Source organism: Triturus cristatus, chromosome 8 (assembly GCF_964204655.1).
Source record: "Triturus cristatus chromosome 8, aTriCri1.1, whole genome shotgun sequence".
NCBI lineage: Eukaryota > Metazoa > Chordata > Amphibia > Caudata > Salamandridae > Triturus > Triturus cristatus.
Genome location: NC_140591.1, coordinates 1,658,181,457 through 1,658,201,690, shown reverse-complemented (window position 1 = coordinate 1,658,201,690; position 20,234 = coordinate 1,658,181,457). Strand labels below are relative to the sequence as shown.

Below are 20,234 nucleotides of genomic sequence, written 5' to 3'. Positions count from 1 at the left end.
TAGTTTTTTCTTTATTGTATATATTCTGTAGCCCTGAAGAAGTCCGTTTGTGGACGAAACGCGTTGGCGGTTACAAAAAACGATTTTAAAAGATTAAGAAAATCACATAAAGGACAAAAACAAAATCATCTGATGACATCGATCTTTCTTTGGAAAAACAGTTGTGTCAAATATTACTGTCTATGTATTATACTTGATTAATTCTTTATAAGTGTGCAGGGCTGTTTGTTTTTGTATGCTTTTGGGGAGACCAAGTGGACTGTCTTTGGCCTCTTCATAATTGGGACCTAGGGGATTGGGTCTCAAGCCCTCTTTGCACCTTTTCATTTGTACAAATAGGGACGTTTAGACTGGTGCAGGTATCTATGCTTTGATCCCCGTTTTTGTATATTGGCAAACTGCGTAGTACCCTGCTCGCACTGTGCAAGATGTCGTTTTCAATGATTGCACAGTGCGGACAAGCAACCGGCACTGTGCAATCATTGAAAACGGCATCTTGCACAGTGCGAGCTGTAGTTTTCTGCCGCTCGAGTAGATTTTTACTCGAGAGGCAGCTTTCTCAACGCGGACTGGTAGTTTCTCATCGCGAGCGGTCGCGAGCATACGCGACCACTCGCAATGAGAAACCTGACCTCCTCGCGTTGAGAATCTCGCCGGGAGGTTTATTTTCCACGCTCGCGATCGCCAACTTGATGTTGCTGATCGCGAACGAGGAAAAAGTCTCGCCGGGATATCATTTTGCTTACTCGCGGTCGCCAACTTGACATTGAGGACCGCGAGCAAGCAAAAAATGACCGCTGCACTACGCAACACTACGCTACGCGTGTTCGCACTGTGCTACGTCCAATTCGCGTAGTGCGAAGTAGCGCAAACTTCGCAAACTACGCGAGCGTAGCGTAGTGCTTTGCCCAGGCTTACCCATAACGCGTTTTCTCCTTGTTTATTTCCATAGGAAACTTTAGACAAAGCTACAGCCCGAACTGCTAAACAGAATTACACCAAATTTGGCAAACGTGTAGTTCTTGGTTCAGAAAGTGTGCTTTTTTAAAAATGGTGTCAATACGTTCAATAGTTTCTGAGAAATTAAAAAAATTAAAATATCGATATCTGGTGGCCAAGGAGGATTTGCGAACCCTCCTGAGCACGAGCTTCATTTTGATGGGCTGTCAACACTCCAAACTAAGAAGTGTTGGCAGCCATCTTGTAACTCGGTAAAACCTAGTCACAAGACAACAGTAAAAAAAAGATTGAAAACAAGAAAAGGGGCAGGGTAGAAACATCCTGACCCCCTAGGCCTGCTCAGGGGGTCCTACAGGGACCCCCAGGAACAAAAAAAGCATGTTTAAAAAAAAGAAAATCAGCAGAATTCGCGAGGGGTGCACAAATCCAGCTGAAATATAAAAAAAACAAAGAGTGGTCTCCTGGGCTTCATTTTAATCAGCCCCCAGGTGGGCCAGGTCCCAAGGGCAATTAAAAGATCTGCCGCACCACACTGCCACGGACCACCACATACCCGGGCATTGACTAAAATAAATACGGGGTCCGTAGCGGCCCCCCGGCCCCGGGACCACCACCTCCTGGGGTTTTAAATATGTCGGAGGGGGCCACGCGGCCCCCCTTGTGGAGCCCTCCTTGGCCCTGTGGACTGCCACCCCCCAGGGCCAGCACCGGCAATATCCCAGGATGCCCACCCTCCGGACATTGCTGTTTGCAATGACAGGGCGGGAGCATCGCTCCGGCCCTATCATTGCAAACTATGCTTCGCTTCATTGAATGGAGAGCAGAAAACCTGCTCTTGCTTCCATCAAGCGAAGCAGATTGCTTTTGGACAAGGGGAGCTGCATGTTAACAGCTCCCCTTGCCCAAAAGTAATGCTGGCTCACGCAGGAGGAGGGGAGCCGGCTGGGACCGCAGGGGAATTGGGGCTCCCCTCACGGTCGCCAGTGTAAGGCCAGGGCCTGGGGGATGGGGTCCCCGGGGCCAAATTGGCCTTAGGAGGGGGGCCACGTGGCCCCCTCCCTTTTTTTAAGCAAAAAGGAATGACCCCATCCCCCGGAGCCAAAATCGGCCTGGGGAGGGTTCCGTGTGCCTTCCCTACCCAGGCCGATTTATCCCTTTCCAAAATGCTTCACAGTTCACTTCCACTGTTAGCCGCAAAGCTTTGGTAGACATTTGGAGATTATGTCACCCTGACCGTAGAGAATATATAGGCACATGCATCAAAAGAAAAAGCGGTTGCAAACGGGCAGATTCTCAAAATCTGCCCCTTTGAGACCGGTATTTTTGCATTTGGGATGCATCATCCCAAATGCAAAAATCGCAATTTAAGTAATCTCTAAATTGCGATTACTTAAATTGCGATTGCATTTAAGGAATCGCAGATTGAGATTCCTTAATTGCAATGCAGTAAAGTAATAAAATTAGCGATTTCGCTAATAGGGGGTGCAAATTACCATGAAGTTGAACTTCATGGTAATTTGTAAAACCATTGAAAAATGCACTTTTGTGCATTTTTCAAAGTTTCATGTTGCACACACACATGCACTTAGGGCATGTGTGTGCGCAACATATGTGCACAGGTCAATTCCAGGGGTGCAACAGGGTGTCCTTTTAACACCCTTGCACCCTAAAATTGCATGCACAATTTGCGAGTATCTATTGGTACTCGCAAATTGCGCTTGCAATTTCCCATTCATTCCTATGGGCCTGTAGGCCCTTAGGAATGAATAGGAAGCTATTCCTTATTTGCGACTCGCAATTTGCGGGTCGCAAATAAGAAATGTGTAGGAATCGCTATTATTATAGTGATTCCTACATGCATAAGATCTTGCGAGTTCTTAATTGCGAATCCTTAATATTCTCAATTAAGGACTCGCAAAATCCTAGCTTGATGCATGTGCCAGATAGTTTCTACCCGGCCTCACAACACTCCATTCATTCTGAAATTGGTTCTATCCTTATTTCAGACCATGCCCCTGTGCTTGTAGATATTGACCTCATCCCTTTTTCTACACACCCAGGAAGATGGCGATTTACTAATTCTTTACTCCTTGATCCTATTTTTTGTCAAAAATCCAACTATTTTGCCACTGAATTTTTTGCTATCAACAATATCCCGGATTCGCCCTTTGTTATGCTATGGAATTCCTTTAAGGCTGCTGCCAGAGGTGTTATTATGAATTTTGTCTCTCAGAAGAAAAAAACTTTAGAAGCCCAGTCCATTCCATTACTTAATAAAATTAAACAACTTGAATACACATACTATCATTCCAACACCGAATCCTCCCTGAAAAATCTCATTGGCGCTAAATTCACTTTCAACAGATTATCCACTGAGGCGGCTTCTAATTATTTATTGAAAAGTAGTTATTATGGGGGTCAAAACAAAATGGGAAAATTACTGGCTAATTATTTAAAAGTGAGAAAAGAACGTACAAAGATAGAATCTCCACAAGGCCCCGTCAGCACTTCTCTTTTCAAGGATAAAAATATTTTGCAGGAATTTGTTTCCTTTTATAAGACTCTATACACTCCTGAAACTTTCCCTGACCCACCTGACCTTCTTTCTTACTTTCAATCCATCCCCTCCCCTCCTTACAGTCATATTGATTTCGATCCCTTGGAAGCTGATATTTTGTTAGCAGAAATTACTCATGCTGTTTCTATCCTACGACGTGGAAAAGCTCCTGGTCCAGGTGGTTTTACCATTGAATTTTATAATCATTTTGCGAAACTTCGATTATCAAACCTTTTACTTTTGTTGAATCTTTTCTTGACAATGGCTCTTCACGCGGTACGTTTCAGGATGCATTGATTTGCTTAATTCGTAAGGAGGATAACGACCTGTCTCTTTGTAAGAATTATCAACCTATTTCTGTGGTAAGATCTTCGCCAAAATTTTGGCCCTTCGCATAGATCCAATCTTACCTGAACTTATTGGCCCAGAACAATCAGGTTTTGTTAAGGGACGACTTGCTTCTGACAACCTTCAAGTCTTTTATGACGTTTTAAGTAAAGCCTCCTCCTTAGACCATCCACTGGCCGTGATATCCTTAGATGCTGAGAAAGCATTTGATAGAATTGGTTGGGATTTTATATATCATGCTTTAAAATAGGCTGGTTTTCCTCCTAAATTCCTGACTTTCTTTTCTCTATTATACTTAAGCCCCCAAGCATCTATATTTGTTAATGGTATGACTTCTGATTATTTTTCATTGCACAGGGGAGTAAGACAGGGTTACCCCCCATCTCCTCTATTATTTGTCACAGCTTTAGAACCTTTTTAACTAAGATTAGACAAGATGATCGCATTACTGGTTTTCATTTTGGGTCTCATCAGGTCAAATTGTCAGTTTATGCTGACGACATTCTCTTATATTGTTTTGATCCTCAATCCTCCCTTCCTCCTTTCCTTCAACAAGTGTCCTCCTTCTCTAAAATCTCTTGCTATCGACTTAATGTTGATAAATGTGACATTTTGCCTTTAAATGTTTTATGTCAAAAACACATTTTTGATCACTCCGGGTTCTCTTGGCAACCCTTAAAATCAAATACTTGGGCCTATGGTTCGCTCCTTCTCTATCGGACACTTTAAAGTTCAACTTTGATTATATTATAAAAAAATTGAATGATACCATTACGCGCTGGCATCCTGTTTTCCTATCATGGTGGGGTCGTTTGGATTCCATTAGGATGATGCTTTCACCTCTTATCTTGTACATTCTCTCCATGATTCCTATTCATATTCCTGCATATAATTTTAAGAAAATTGATGCTATTCTCCTAAAATTCCTATGTAAAGGTAAGCGTTCTCGCATAGCTGTGTCCTATTTAAAGAAAGACAAACCTCATGGGCGTCTCCGGTTTCCTGATTTCAAAACTTATCATCTTGCTTTCTCTTTAAAATAAGCAGCTCGCTATCTCTCTACGAATCTTTCTTTATACCCCCCCTCTTTGGTTAAAAATAGAAACTACTTTTTTTGCTCCTTTCGATTTTAGAGAAATGTTGTCCTTCACTTCTAGTATGGCTTCTCTTCGCTCCCCTAACATTTCCCATTTTCGTAAACTTTTGACTCCTATATTATCTTCCTTCTATCCCTCTATTAGCTCCACTCATCAACAATCCATTTGGCATATTAAATCTCTACAGATTCGTAATCGCTCTATATACTGGAAATCATGGCACTTTAGAGGCTTAAGTTGTATCTCTCAACTCAATTCAGAAAACCGACCCCTTACTTTCTCTGATCTCCAATCCCAATTTTCCTTACCTTCGTCCTCTCGATCACAATTTAATCGTCTTTATCCTTCTCTGATCCAATATCTTCAAACTTTATCTATTACTATTGCTTCCCCTCCTTTGTACACAAATCTCTCCTCACTATTAGACAATTCTCCCTCAGCTTCCATTTGGTATAAATCTCTCCAATTTTCCTTGGACAGATCCAAAACTAAGGTTGAATTGGCATGGGAAAAAGATTTTTCACAGGAATGGCCGATTTCTACCTGGGATAAATTATGCTCTAAAATTCATAAAACCGCTAGGGCTGCTAACCACACAAACCCTCTTTTTCATTTACCATTGAATATTATTTTCCCCAATGCTTCTGGCATCTTTTTCGCCAGGCACACCCCTACCTGCTGGTCCGGCCCTTGCCCTATCGCTGATCTCAAACATTTGTTGTTTGAATGTCCTCCAATTCTTCGATTTTGGAAACTTGTTTGGTCCCAAATTCAATAAGAATTTCACGTCCTCATCCCTTTTTCCTTCCCTCACATCTTCCTAGATACCCTCTCCTCCCACTGGCCTCAATCTCCACTGAGTTTCAAGCTTTTGGATTTACTGTTAGCTATTGCATTTCACTTTATAACCTCTAATTGGAAACAAGCAGATAATGTTATTTTTCGCTCCTGGTGGAATGTTGTTTGTTTTCACCATCGGCTAGATACTAACTATGTCTCCCCCATATCCTTGGCCATCAAAAGAGACCTTTTATGACTCCCCTTGACAACTTATTTATCCTTAACTGCTTCTTTACACGTTTCTTCTAAAACTGGATGGGATGATGTACGAAAACCACCTTAATTTCTCCTGTTGCCCTCTCATTCCTAATTCATTAATTTGTCAATTATCATTGATTGTTTCATCATTCTGTTTTTTCACTTCCATTTTATTGTTATGCTTACAATGCCATTTTTTTTTTTTATTAAATCTGATTGTTATTTTCAAATGTTCTTCTGCATATTATTTTTCGCACCCATGCCTCCCCCCTTCTTTTTCCCTTTTCTTTGTGGTTCTATACTATGTATTTCGTTATCCTTGTGTTACATAAGGCTTTGTTGTATTATTGTATTGATGTTTCTTCTTATTCTGTTCTCCTCTAATAAACCCAAACAAAAAAAACAAAAAAAGTATCCTCTACCACATAAAAAATCCCGGGTCGACATACATGGAAGCACGGGCGCGAATAGCCAGACTGTCAGCCTACTCGCTGACAGGAGAACTTTGTGAACCAACATTATACAAGGAAATTAAAAATTCAAACAGGAATTAATACGGATATTAGTGGAAGTTCAACCTTGGTAATGTGTGAATTCAATGATATTGGGATTTTGCACGTGGCAAAGGAAGTTTTTAAATGTATGCTTTGTGTGTGCTTGCAAGTGAGAGTGTCTTTATGAGAGAGAGAGTGTCTGTATGTGTGAGCTTGTGTCTGTATGTGTGAGCTTGTGTCTGTATGTGTACACATGTGTCAGTGAAAGTGAGTGAGAATGACAGGTAGTGAGTGACACTGTGGCCCAAATTTACTATCATTTGGCAAAGGCAATGCTGCAACAAAGATACTGCTTTATTCAAACTTACTTTGACCTCTCAGTTTACTTTTTCTGGAATGTTGGTTTATCGGCCCGTAGGACCGGCTAGTCCTTGGGTGTCATCTTTCTCAGATATGATTTCTCCATATCTACTTAAAATGGCTAATTTCACCATTTAGGGTGATTTAAATCTTCACCTTGATAAAACTGAATGTACTATTAGTGGCTCATTGATTTCGGATCTGGCTGCTCTGAACCTTCCACTCTGCAATAGCGGCCCAACGCATGCTGCGGGCCACTTATTGGATCCCATTTTTTCTAACTTACCTGATATTCACTGCCCTCTGGCCCTCCCCCTGCGTTGGTCAGATCATTTTGCTGTCAAGTTCCATTTCTCAGTCCCTGGGAAGTTATTAACTTCTGTACCTGGGTCACAACTCCAACCCAGGAACTGGGGAAAAATGGACATAGATACATTTAATCGGACCCTGCACAACAGTGCCCCTACTATGGACTCTATATCTATGTCTTCTTTAGATACCATCTATAGTTGGATCTCTAATGCAACTGATGAATGTCTTCCTACCTCTGTCAAAAAATCATCTAATCATGGTCCCCCTGCCCCGTCTGTCACTGAAAAATTAAAAACTGAAAAAAGTAAATGTAAAGCTCTGGAAAGATGTTAGAGAAAAAATGATTCTCCAGAATCTAAAACCATATATAGAACCGCTTTAAAAAATACCAGGCTTTATGTAAACTGGCTAGGGCGGAATATGTTTCCTCCACTATTTCCAATGCAAAAAACTGTCCACGTACATTATTTGCCACGGTTAAAAAGTTAGCTGGCTCAGATATTCAGCCCATCCCGCCCACTCTAGATGAGTCACAATGTAACAGTCTTGCTAATTTTTTTATAAATAAGGTGGAGCAAATATATTTAACATTAGATAAAACTAGGCCATTAGTGCCTACCCAGTTAGCACCCGAGTTTGAGCCTCTTTCTTCGGATAAACTGACAACTAAACTCGAAACGTGGTCTCCTCTCAATATTGATTCTCTAATAAAGATTTTAAACAGTCTTAAGTCAGGGTCCCCTTGCGATCTCCTTCCGGCTTTTGTACTTCAACAATTTGAGTTGCCATCATTGGAAATTATTATGAGGCTACTTAACGCATCGCTCCAAGAGGCCATGGTTCTGCCTGATTGGAAACACGCCATGGTCCTACCTCTCCTGAAAAAGGCCAATGCTGACCCTTCTCAGCCTTCTAATTTTAGACCCATCTCTTTACTCCCTATCTTTTCCAAGATTCTAGAGAAACACTTTAACCTACAGCTTACTGAGCTTGTAGAATCGTCTAATTTTTTACATTCATCCCAGTCTGGCTTTTGTGCAGGCTTTTCGACTGAAACAACTCTTCTTGGTGTTACTGAAATATTGTGGCAACACTTAGATAAAGGTGACACAGCAGCTCTTGTATTGTTGGATTTGAGTGCTGCATTTGACACAGTCTCTCATACCAGGTTAATAAAATCCTTGCAGTCTCTCGGTGTTACTGGTATGGCACTTGGCTGGCTGTCCTCTTTCCTATCCAGGCGGACTTTTCAAGTCTATTCCTCTAGAGCCACCTCTAAAACCCATTCTTCCCCTTATGGTATGCCTCAGGGGTCCATCCTTAGTCCTCTTCTGTTCAATATTTATGTGCAAACGTTGGCAGCGATTGCAGAAGAGGCCGGGCTGTCTCTCTTTTCATACGCTGATGACACCCAAATAATCTTTTCCCTCTCAGCAGAAAAGCTGTCAGGCCCTTCTACTCTTCAAACTGGCTTAAGTAAGATTGCATCTTGGATGCAAAGCAATCTACTCAAGCTTAATGGCGAAAAAACCGAAGTCCTTATTTTAGGGAAAAACAAAGACCTATAGGGGCCCCCAACACTGGCCCACTGTAATGGGTCCTCATCCTTTGCCCTCCTCTCAAGTCCGCAACCTAGGATTTATCATGGATAGTAATCTGTTTATGAAACAACATGCGGTAAAAACTGCGGCAACCTGCTTCACCATATTGAAATGGTTGAAGAAAATCATTTGGATGGTCCCTAGTGAGACCCAAAAGACAGTTGTCCAGGTACTCATAACATCTAGACTGGATTACGGAAATATTCTTTTCTTGGGCGCAAATAGGGATGTACTACGCAAGCTTCAGGTGGTCCACAATTTGGCCACAAGATTGCTTTGCAAACTTCCTAGAATGGCTTCCACCACTATTGCCTTGAGAGATCTTCACTGGCTCAGAGTGGAAAATCAAACTAAATTTAAAGCTCTGAACTATATGTTCAAGATCAACACAGGCACTGCCCACCACTACCTGCAAAAGTTAGTCCGTCCCTATCAACCTTCTCGCGGGTTATGATCCACCACTCAAGAAAAATTAGTGGTCCCCAGGGTCAAGCTTGCAAGAATGGGTGGTCGTTCCTTTTCCTATCTCGGCCCACTCTTATGGAACTCTCTCCCCATAAAGATTTGCAGAGAAACATTATAAACAATTTTTCACAAATTACTAAAAACCTGGTTATTTAATCAATAAACTTTTGACCTTTCTCTTTCTTTGCCCTTTAATCCTGCACTAGGAAACCCTTTTTGGGTAGCTGTGCGCATTATGAAATTATTTTAACATAACATAACATAAAACTGCCTTACGTCAAAGGCAGAGAGAAAAGATGAGGTTCATTGTTTCTCTCCCTGTGCCCTGGTCCACTTTTGGCAGCCACTCGCCAACTCACACACCCAAGCGTCATAATGCAAGGGTGTTTGCATTCTCTGAATTGATGGGTTTGTACTGGAAAGGGTCCCTTTCAGTGCTAAAACTATGCTTTAAGGCTTTTTCAAATTTGTATATATGCTGTACCCTGCAGAACACATTAAAAGGTGGAAAAACGATGAGGAATGAAACTATTTCTCACCATTATACCCGCCTTAAGGAATCGTAAGATTTGGTGCAAATTCCTCTCTACCAATGTTTTTAAATAAGGATTTGTGGTAAAACCCATGGCTGGTTGCACGTGGACCATCCATGGAACACCCCCTTCATGCAAAGTAGCTCAATTTTGAATTACTTTGGGATACTACTCAACGCAAATCAGCATTCGCGTTTGATAGTAAATCCCACCCTCACACTTTGCACTGCGTTTTCATCACAGATGTGACGCAGACATGGGGCGATCGTTAGCCAACCTGGGCCTTTGTAAGTATGAGTGACTATGAGTTGAGATTAAGAGTGAATGCAAGTGAGCGAGTGAGAATGAAAAAGAATGAGAGTAAGTGAGTGTAAGAGTGTTTGAGTGAGAGGTTATGGTCTTCCTTGAAAAAATCAGTGTCAAGGGCCATATGATGTTATTAAGTTCACATGGTATGTGATGCCACTTTGGTACACTTAGCATTTCAGTGAATCAACACCCATGTTCCCAACAGCAGCAAATCCTGTTCAGCGGCTCCCCTCATCAGAGGTATCCAGTCTCATGACATCTCAAAAACTACAGCCTGCAGCTTCGTCCCGCTGGAGATTTTGGATTTCCAAATATGTGTCTAAAGGGCATATTTACAAGGCCCCCTGCACCTCTGGAGCATCACCTTTTTTGACTGTCCGGTGGTGCACATGGCTGAGCCATATTTACAAGGCCATGCAAAGCCACCTTGTAAATATGGCCCCTTTTCACGCATTACTTTGCCTGAAAGTGGCATTCCACAGGTGTTGATGTGGATGTTCTCATGCAACAGGATGGGTTCTGACGCATTCCCAGATTTACAAGAGTGAGTAAACCTGGGAATGTGTCAAATTCTAATGCCTCCCCAGGGGCGCAATGAGGAGAAATACCTTTATGCTCTTTCTATGTGTACTGCATTCTGCTGCATACACAAAAGGAGGAAAACACCATAAATTATTGTTTTTGTGCAGGAAGGTGTCCCTTCAACACAAAAATAAACATCCCTGCAACGCAGGCACCCTTGCACCATAGCACAAGGGTTTCTGCATTGGCGCTAGGCTGCCAATTGTGCATCAGAGCAGAGGAAAGCACATGGATGCATCGTATTGCTGTAAATTCGATGCATCTCTGCACTTTTCTAAAGACGCAGCTTGGCATAGCAAGATTGCTCGCATCGCGTCACTGCATCATTTTCTAGTAAATATGCCCCTAAGTCCAAATGAAGTCTGCAACTTTATTCCATCAGGTCCACGACGACAACAACTCTTCCTCGGATGCCGCCAACTGCCTTTCCCGCTGAACTTTACCTTCTCAGTCAAGTCAAGTCAAGTCAATAAATTTATATAGCGCGCTACATACCCAGAGGGTCTCAAGGCGCTTGAAGAAGGGTGGGGACTTACTTGTCAAATATCCACGTTTTAAGTTGCTTTCTGAATGCTAGGTGGTTCTGAGTAAGGCGAAGGTGAGTGGGAAGTGAGTTCCAGGTTTTAGCTGCCAGGTAGGAGAAGGATCTACCTCCCATGGTGGTTTTGTTGATGCGAGGTACAGTGGCAAGGGCCTGGTTGGAGGATCGTAGCTGGCGGGGGGGGGGTGTAGAAGGACAGTCGTGTGTTGAGGCATTCGGGTCCGATTTCGTAGAGTGCTTTGTGTGCGTAGGTTAGGAGGCGGAAAGTAATCCTCTTATTGACGGGGAGCCAGTGGAGGCTTTTCAGGTGACCAGAGATGTGTTCTTTACGCGGGATGTCTAATATGAGCCTAGCTGAAGCGTTCTGGATGCGTTGGAGTTTTTTCTGGAGTTTTGCGGTGGTACCAGCGTAAAGGGTGTTTCCGTAGTCCAGTCGGCTCGTGACCAGAGCGTGGGTGACTGTTTTTCTAGTTTCGGTGGGGATCCAGCGAAATGTTTTTTGAGCATGCGAAGAATGTTGAAGCAAGATGAAGAAACGGCATTGACTTGTCTGTTCATCGAGAGTGAGGAATCCAGGATGACGCCCAGGTTCCGTGCGTGGTCTGTCGGGATGGGTGCTTTTCCAAGGGCCTCTGGCCACCAAGAGTCATCCCAGGTGGAGGGGGAGGTGCCTAGGATGAGGACTTCTGTTTTGTCTGAGTTCAGTTTCAGACGGCTGTGTTTCATCTATTCGGCTACTTCTTTCATTCCTTCATGCAGGTTGGTTTTGGCGGTGTTAGGGTCTCTGGTGAGTGATAAGATCAGTTGAGTGTCGCCGGCGTAGGAGATGATGTTGAGGTTATGTTGGCGTGCGATGACCGCGAGGGGGCTCATGTATACGTTGAAGAGGGTGGGGCTGAGTGAAGATCCTTGTGGTACGCCGCAGATGACTTCAGTGGCGTCTGATTTGAATGGTGGAAGGCGGACTCTCTGGGTTCTTCCGGTGAGGAACGAGGTGATCCATTCCAGTGCTTTTCCTTGGATTCCGACGTTTCTGAGGCGGTGTAAAAGGGTGCTATGACAGACCGTGTCGAAGGCTGCGGAGAGGTCGAGGAGGATGAGGGCGACTGTGTCTCCATTGTCCAGTAGAGTTCGAATGTCGTCTGTTGCGGCGATGAGGGCGGTTTCAGTGCTGTGCTTGGCTCGGAAGCCGGATTGTGAGGAGTCGAGGGATTTGTTGGTTTCGAGGAAGGCGGCGAGCTGGTTGTTGACCGCTTTCTCGATGACTTTGGCCGGGAATGGGAGGAGCGAGATGGGGCGGTAGTTTTTGAGTTCGGTGGGGTCAGCTGTGGGTTTCTTCAGAAGGGCGCTGAGTTCGGCATGTTTCCAGCTTTCCGGGAAGGTGCCGGATTTGAGGGAGCAGTTGATGACGTCTCGGAGGTGTGGTGCTATGACGGAGTCTGCTTTGTTGAAGATGTGGTGAGGGCATGGGTCTGTGGGGGATCCTGAGTGGATAGAGTTCATCAGACGGATGGTGTCCTCAGTGGAGATTGGCTTCCAGTCATTGAGGCTATTCGGGGGGGGTGGGGGTCCTGCAGGGGGTTGGGTGGGTTGGTCTCTGGGTCAGTTGTCGAAGCTGTTGTGGATGTCTGCAATTTTGTTGTGGAAGAATGAGGCTAGGGAGTCGCAGAGGGCTTGAGAGGGGGTGATGTCGTTGGAGTTGGCCGAGGGGTTGGTAAATTCCTTGACGATGTTGAATAATTCCTTGCTGTTGTGGGCGTTGTTATCTAGTCGGTTCTTGAAAGCGGCTTTCTTGGCATTCCGGATCAGTTGGTGGTGTATGCGGGTGGCGTTTTTGAAGGCGTCCTTGGTGCTGGTGGTTGGGTCTTTTTTCCAGGCCTTCTCAAGGGAGCGACAGAGTTTCTTGGATTTCTGAATATCATCGTTGAACCAGGAGGCCTTCTTGCTGCCTAGTTTGATTTGTCGTTTTTTCAGTGGTGCTAGGATGTCGGCGCTGTTGGATATCCATTGGGTGAGGTTGGTGGCTGCTTGGTCTGGGTTTGAGGAGTGGGCTGGGGGGTTTTGCAGAAGCGATGAGGAGATCTGGTCGATGGTGATTTTGTTCCAGTTTCTTTGCAGAGTGGGTTGGGGGTGGATGTTGGATGTGGGCTTGTTGTAGGTAAAGTGAACGCAGCTGTGGTCAGTCCAAAGGAGAGCTGTGGTGTGGCTGAAGGAGACATGTTTGCTGGAGGTGAAGATAGGGTCGAGTGTGTGACCTGCGATGTGGGTGGGGGTAGTGACAAGTTGTTTAAGTCCGAGGTTGGCGAGGTTGTCCAAAAGGGTGGTGGTGTTGCGGTCGTTGTTCTTTTCAAGGTGAAAGTTGAGGTCTCCCAAAAGGATGTACTCCTCGGAGGGGAGCGCGTGTGGAGTGATGAAGTCTGTGATGTCTTCACTAAATTGTGCGCGGGGTCCTGGTGGTCTGTAAAGGAGGGTGCCTCTGAGCGTGGTCTTGGGGTCGGTGTGGATCTGGAAGTGAAGGTGTTCAGAGTTGGCGAGATTGACGTCTGAGCTGGTTGAGATGCGGATGGATTTCTTATGGACGATAGCGATGCTTCCTCCTGTGTGGCCGGTACGGTCCTTGCGAATGATCTTATAGCCTTCCGGGATGGCAATGGTGATGTCTGGGGCTGAAGAGGCATTCACCCATGTTTCTGTTAGGAAGGCGACGTCCGGAGAGATGGTGTCTAGTAGATTCCAGAGGTCAATGGCGTGCCTGTGGACCATCGGGTGTTGAGTAGGATGCATTTTAGATGGTTGGGGTCGGTTATATGTTTTGTGTTCGTGGATGAGGAGTTGTTCTTGGTGCCGTCGAACTTGCAGGAGTTGCAGGAGAAGGGTCCATGGGTGTGTCCAGGGGCGGCTTGGACGCAGTTGGGGGAACGGCCGGGGTTGAGGGCTAGGAGGGTGGTGGCATTGTAAGTAATGCGGGAGGGGTGGGCATTACGAGGACCAGGGGGTATGGCGCTGGGCGCGGTCCAGACGCGGACGGGCGTAGACAGGCTTACCTTTGGCGCACCTTCGGCGCGACTGGGGCGCGATCGCTGCGCGTGAACGCTGCGCGCTATTGCATCTGTCATATAAGGATAGTGGAGGGGGAGGGGCGAGGGAGGAGCTGCTGGGAGGCGGGTGCGTGGTGTAGGGGGCGGGCTCCGGCCACAACAACAACAATCCAGGTAATGGCGGCTCAAAGGCAATAGCCGACCGGGTTGGGAAGAAATAGTTAAATAATTAATCTGTGGTGAGTAGCGGGGCGCAGACAGTCAAGCAGACAGACAAAGCGCTATCTCTAGGAGCAAGGCACTGTGAAAAATAACAAGCTTCAATCGATGTAGGCACTCTCACAGCGCTAGCGAGATACAGTAAATTCAAGCAAGCAGAGGCGCAGTTAAATAATGCTTCAGTCAAAGTAGGCACAGTAGCAGCGCTAACGATACCCAGCCAGCGTTAAGGGAAGAGCAGGGCAGGAGGGAGCGACCGTGTCCAACAGAGTCAGGACGGTCACAGCGTCGCGATGTGCACGAGGAAGCCTTGCCTCTGAGTGGGAGGGAGGAGCTGCTGGGAGGCGGGTGCGTGGTGTAGGGGGCGGGCTCCGGCCACAACAACAACAACCCAGGTAATGGCGGCTCAAAGGCAATAGCCGACCGGGTTGGGGAGAAATAGTTAAATAATTAATCTGTGGTGAGTAGCGGGGCGCAGACAGTCAAGCAGACAGACAAAGCGCTATCTCTAGGAGCAAGGCACTGTGAAAAATAACAAGCTTCAATCGATGTAGGCACTCTCACAGCGCTAGCGAGATACAGTAAATTCAAGCAAGCAGAGGCGCAGTTAAATAATGCTTCAGTCAAAGTAGGCACAGTAGCAGCGCTAACGATACCCAGCCAGCGTTAAGGGAAGAGCAGGGCAGGAGGGAGCGACCGTGTCCAACAGAGTCAGGACGGTCAGACATTTCCTTCTGAAAAGTAAAGTCCAAAGTTAAGTGGAAACCTGACGCAACCTACTCTGTGTATCCGACCAGCGCTTCATTGTGGTCGACCGTAACTTTTGACTTTGCCCCAGTCTTGTGCAACGAGATGTGCACGGTTGGCGCTTTGATCTTTTAGGCACTATTTTTCACTTTAAACTTTAAGATTCATAACTCTGGTTCTACTGATTGGATTTTTGTTGTTTTGGTGTCAAATAGTTTATTAAAATATGCAAAATATTTCATAATTGGTGTTGTGTTTCTATGTATTACTGTTTGCGTACTGCATCAATACCTTAAACATTGCCTTTAAATTAAGCCTGACAGCTTTTGTGCCAAGCTACCAGAGGGTTAAGCACAGGTTGAGCACAGGTTAATTTAGTGACATTTTGTGGTTCACCCTGACAAAAATTGTGGCTGTTGCTTGAGAAGGGTTAACACCCCTAACAGCCAACAACCAAATTTCTCACTTGGACTACTTATTTTTGTATTAATTTATACTTATATATTTGCCTCCCCCATATTTAAGGGGGTGGAGACATGTAAATCTACAATTTTTAATATATTTACACTCGGATTTTGTGATTAGCCAAAAGTATTAAAGTTACTCAAACGTGTAAGACTAAGTTTGAACATGTTAAGTACTCACAAGTGTAACTTTTCTTTGTGAATAGCTTCAAATGTGTTCTCAGAAAATAGGGTCAAATATGGGCCACTAATTCACTGTGTAAAACACGATAGATATGTGGCAAATGGAAATATGAATAATAAAGCTATATGGGTAAATCTCAAGCCACACTTATCACCCCAGAAAATCGCTTTTAATTTTTGCATCAAGATAAATTTGGAGTTTGCAATCCAAACACATCTCCAGTCAGGATGGGATGTCTCTTCTAAGCTGTCCTATTTAATTCCAGTTTTAAGGCTGGCATGAAGAGGAAGGTCTGAGTCCAAAAGATTAAGGTGGTTTGTAGATTGTTCTCAGTCAAGCTCTGCAAAGGTTGTCGGATTGTTAGTTGGTGTCCAGCACAGCACTAGAAATAGGAAGGAGTGAGTTCCAGGGAAGAAATATCTGGAGGGGCATATGTAATTCCTACGGCCCCCTGACAGTTAAAGTTTTGAGACAGGGAACAAGGAGCCAAAGGACATCCAGACTATCTCATTCTCAGGTGGGAGGAATACAACCTGTTGGAGAACCACCATTTTGTTCAGACAAATTCACTGTGTCAATCATCCCCAACATTCAGCTGGCTCACAGCCCTCTAGTCTCACATACATATGCAACAAGCACACACACACACACACACACACACACACTCCACCTTGCACATCCTGCGACGAGGGAACAAGTTAACCTACTGGGATGAAGGGAGGTCCAAACAAACTTGCATGACCTGAAAGCCTCTTCCTTCTATGGCACCTCCTGATAGCTGAACAATAGGCACAGACATTTGATAACCCACCTCCTCTCCAATAGTGCTTTCAAAGCACCCATCACAATCTATGACACGTTATTAAAACTTCCCACAAAAAAAGTGGTTTGAAGAGGTGGAGCAATGGTAATGTAACTAATATTCATTCGAGGTGGTCTTTGGTAATGTGGATGTAAAGTAACCCCTTGGTCAAAGATTACTTCAAACTATTATTCCAAGGAGAGCCCCGGCCTGCCTAACCACAACGGGTAGGAATGTGCCTGAAAATGCAGCCTCTATCAAGGGGCACAGTAGAAAGGCCTGCAGTCAATTCATAGCCCGACATACAAGGGTAGTAGTCACACTCAACTAGTCCAGTGGCAGAAAAATAAAGCATGCCAGCAACATGTCCAACAGAACAGGATGGCACAGGCTTTCCAAACCAAGCAAATACTTCTGTCTCTACCTGGGACTCATGCAGTGTTCGGAGCCTGGTTTTCTGGGATTATTCTGGTTTTCAGCACCCTGAGGATGCCTCAGACCTTGCAATAAGCCCTTTTTTAGGTTAACAACTTTTCACCTTCATCCACTCACTCCCATGCTCACTGGCACTCTCATTCACATGACAGTCTTATTACAATGTTATTATGCTTTACACTGCTGCCTAAACTGTGACTAGGTAGAATTCTTGCAATAAATTTGAAGGATTTTAATTTAATATATTAGTCTTTAATGCATGCATAGCCTTGATGTACTACTAATAAGAGCTCTTACCTGAAGGTGATGAAACCAGTGGAAATTAAAGGGAAAAACACCATGCAGAAGAGAAGCCGTTTCAAGGAGTTGTCCACAGACAGCTTCCCCCACCAGATCTTGGTCAGAAACGTCTGCAAAAAGAGAGACAGTCTAAGAGTAGCAGTTATGGGCATGCTATTAAATAAAATAGATGAATAATACATGAAAACAAAGGTACCTCATAAAGGCTTGACTGGATAAAGCTTAAGACGTGATGTGGAGGCAAATGTTTCCCATAGTGCATCTAATCCCCAAAGTGAAGTTACGGAACTGGTTGTGCGACTGACAGGGTCACAGAACCTTTCTAGAAGATGAACCAGGATTGAAGAAAGTCTTTCAATGTTTCAGAAGGTCCCAGTGATGGTTAGCCACCCATGGCTTGGGTGACTAAATAAAGAGTTAAGCATGCCATGGAATATTTAGGGAGTTTGGAAAGGACCAGAGAAGCTGCATACCCACCCAGTGTCAGGAACTCTTTACACTCCCAAACAAATAACAGCCAGAATTTAGTAAAATGTGCAGCGACGTGACATCCATTGACAGCTTCACCATGTAAATGTGGAGTGGAGGCCAGAATACAACGCTATTCTCAGTGCCTTTATACCAAATAGTAGGCGTTGTGTCCAGTCAAAATTTTAATTATAATTTTTTCTTTACTTGTTTGCTGCTAATTGTTTTTAAATGTTTTAATGGATATTACTTTACAGTAAAAATGTGATTCTAGGTTATAGCTATGAGTTTTATATTTGATGCATAAAGTGTTGTGCAATAAAGAATAACTTGAATGCAAATAATACAGTTATTGTGTTAAACAACTACTGGGAGTAATAAACATAGCTTCCAAGAGATGAGAAGAGGGAGCTAGGTTTCATGTGACTTGGAAAAGACTCTCTCCCAGAGGGTTAAGCTCTAGGTGTGTCTATGGGTGCTTTGCCATATTGTGTGTATGCGTCACTGCACTATTTGCCAGTCTTTGGCACTATTCCATTAACGGAATAAAGTAAGTATGCCACACCTTATACTAACAAGTTCTGCACAAAGTCAAGCACTACACTACTGATGAATTTGTTTTTACTGTCAAGAAGACATCCCTTGGCATGGACAGTTAACAGATGAAGTGTAAGGGGGCTGGTTTAGGGCCATATGTATGAGTTGACCAACACAGAGCGGTACTAAGTGCTACTTTATTTGGCCGCAAAGTGCATTTTAAATGTATTACAGGGTGCCCATCTGTCAGAAAATGCACTTCTATGCAATGCGGCCTAGAATGGATTGCAGTTTTATAGAGAAAAGAACTAGTTTGATCAGTAGAGTAGCACACTGTATCCCTCATACAGGGTTGCATAGTTAATTCGAGGTTGCTTACAAAGTGACCAAAAGACCACTACAGCAAACTCTGGGAATGGGTAGAAAAATTGAGTGGGATTGTTTCTGGTTGGCAAAGGAATGCACCCTGTTCAAGCAGGAACAACATTCCAAGTCAGGGTGAGTCACAACACACCCTAAATTAACCTGAGCTCAGGCTCTGGTATCCTGGCACAGGGCAGTCAGGCTTAGCTTAAGAGGCAATGCGTAACATATGTGTACAACACTTCAAACAGTAATGCATGGAAAACACTACAAAAATCGACACACCGTTAGAAAAATAGACCTTAATTTTATAAATAAAACGCGACCAAAACAACAAAAATTCATCAAGTGAAAGGTGTGATATGAATTTAGAAAGAATTAATGTAAAATAGCTCTTAAAAGCAATAAGCACACATGAGTTATCTAGTCGCACTAGACCGGGGCAAAGTCAAACGTTCAGGCAGACCATGATGGGGTGTGGGCCAGATACAGGGACCTACTTTGTCCAGCTGAAGCAAAGTACCTTGATCCGGGATGCCTTGTTGTCGACAAAGATGCAATGTGCAGTCTAAGTGATGCATCATGGTCGAGTCATGCAGTAGGTGAGATGCGTCAATTTTCTCCATGCAACTGCGCCTATTCCAAAACCGATGCATTGGTTCTAAAGGTGATGCACCGGATCCGCTTCATGCAACGACGAGGATGCTCTGGTTCTGACTCACACAAAGGTGAAGATGTGCCGGTTCCGAGGAGGATGCATGGGTTCTGGATGTAGCGGCACCTCAATTCCAAGGGTAGAGGACTGGGGTGTCACCACTTCGCTGGGCAGACTCACAGCTTGTAGAGTCCAGATGCAGATGTAGGAAGAGGTAGTTGAAGTCTTTGATATTCCAGAGACTTAGAACAGCAGGCAAGCCAGTAAGCCCTTGGAGTCACACTGGGTTCAAGTGATGCAGGTCCAGTCCTTTTTACCCATGCAGGAGAACAGCAGGCAGCAGGGCAGCTCAGGAAGGCAATATCACAGCAAGGCAAGAGTCCAACAAAGCAGCAGTCCATTAAAAGGGGAACAACCTTTACAACACGGTCATCACACCGTGATACCATTACAACATGGTTATTACAACGACCGCGTTGTTAGAAGTCATTACAACGACTTGCAGTAGATGACGCTCTAAGGAATAGTATAATTTACTATTCCAACACCTTCCCTACTGTTGCGTAGACTGGAGATGGAATAGTAAATTATACTATTCCTAATGTTAGGGTGCCTTCTACAGCAAGTCGAGGTAATGACTTGTGTTGTAAAGGCATGCATTCTAACAACGCGGTCGTTGTAACAACCGTGTTGTAATAGAACGCAATGTGAAAGAATGCCTTGTAGCATGCTATATTCCATTAGAGGGGCATTCCATTCTGGAGCACAGCAGTTCTTCATGGCAGAGTGATCACAATGTAGTGTAGTTCCTATATCCCTGATAGG

General features: G+C 44.4%; 1 protein-coding gene across 1 annotated transcript in view; it reads right to left on the bottom strand.

Annotated features, from left to right (window-relative positions):
• LOC146808503 (transient receptor potential cation channel subfamily M member 2-like) overlaps positions 1-20,234 on the bottom strand; it is a 637,932-nt gene that overhangs the window by 446,255 nt on the left and 171,443 nt on the right. Inside the window, exon 6 of the mRNA XM_085623963.1 lies at positions 17,384-17,496. Coding sequence (XP_085480089.1) covers positions 17,384-17,496 — 113 coding nt within the window. The remainder of the gene's footprint in view (positions 1-17,383; positions 17,497-20,234) is intronic.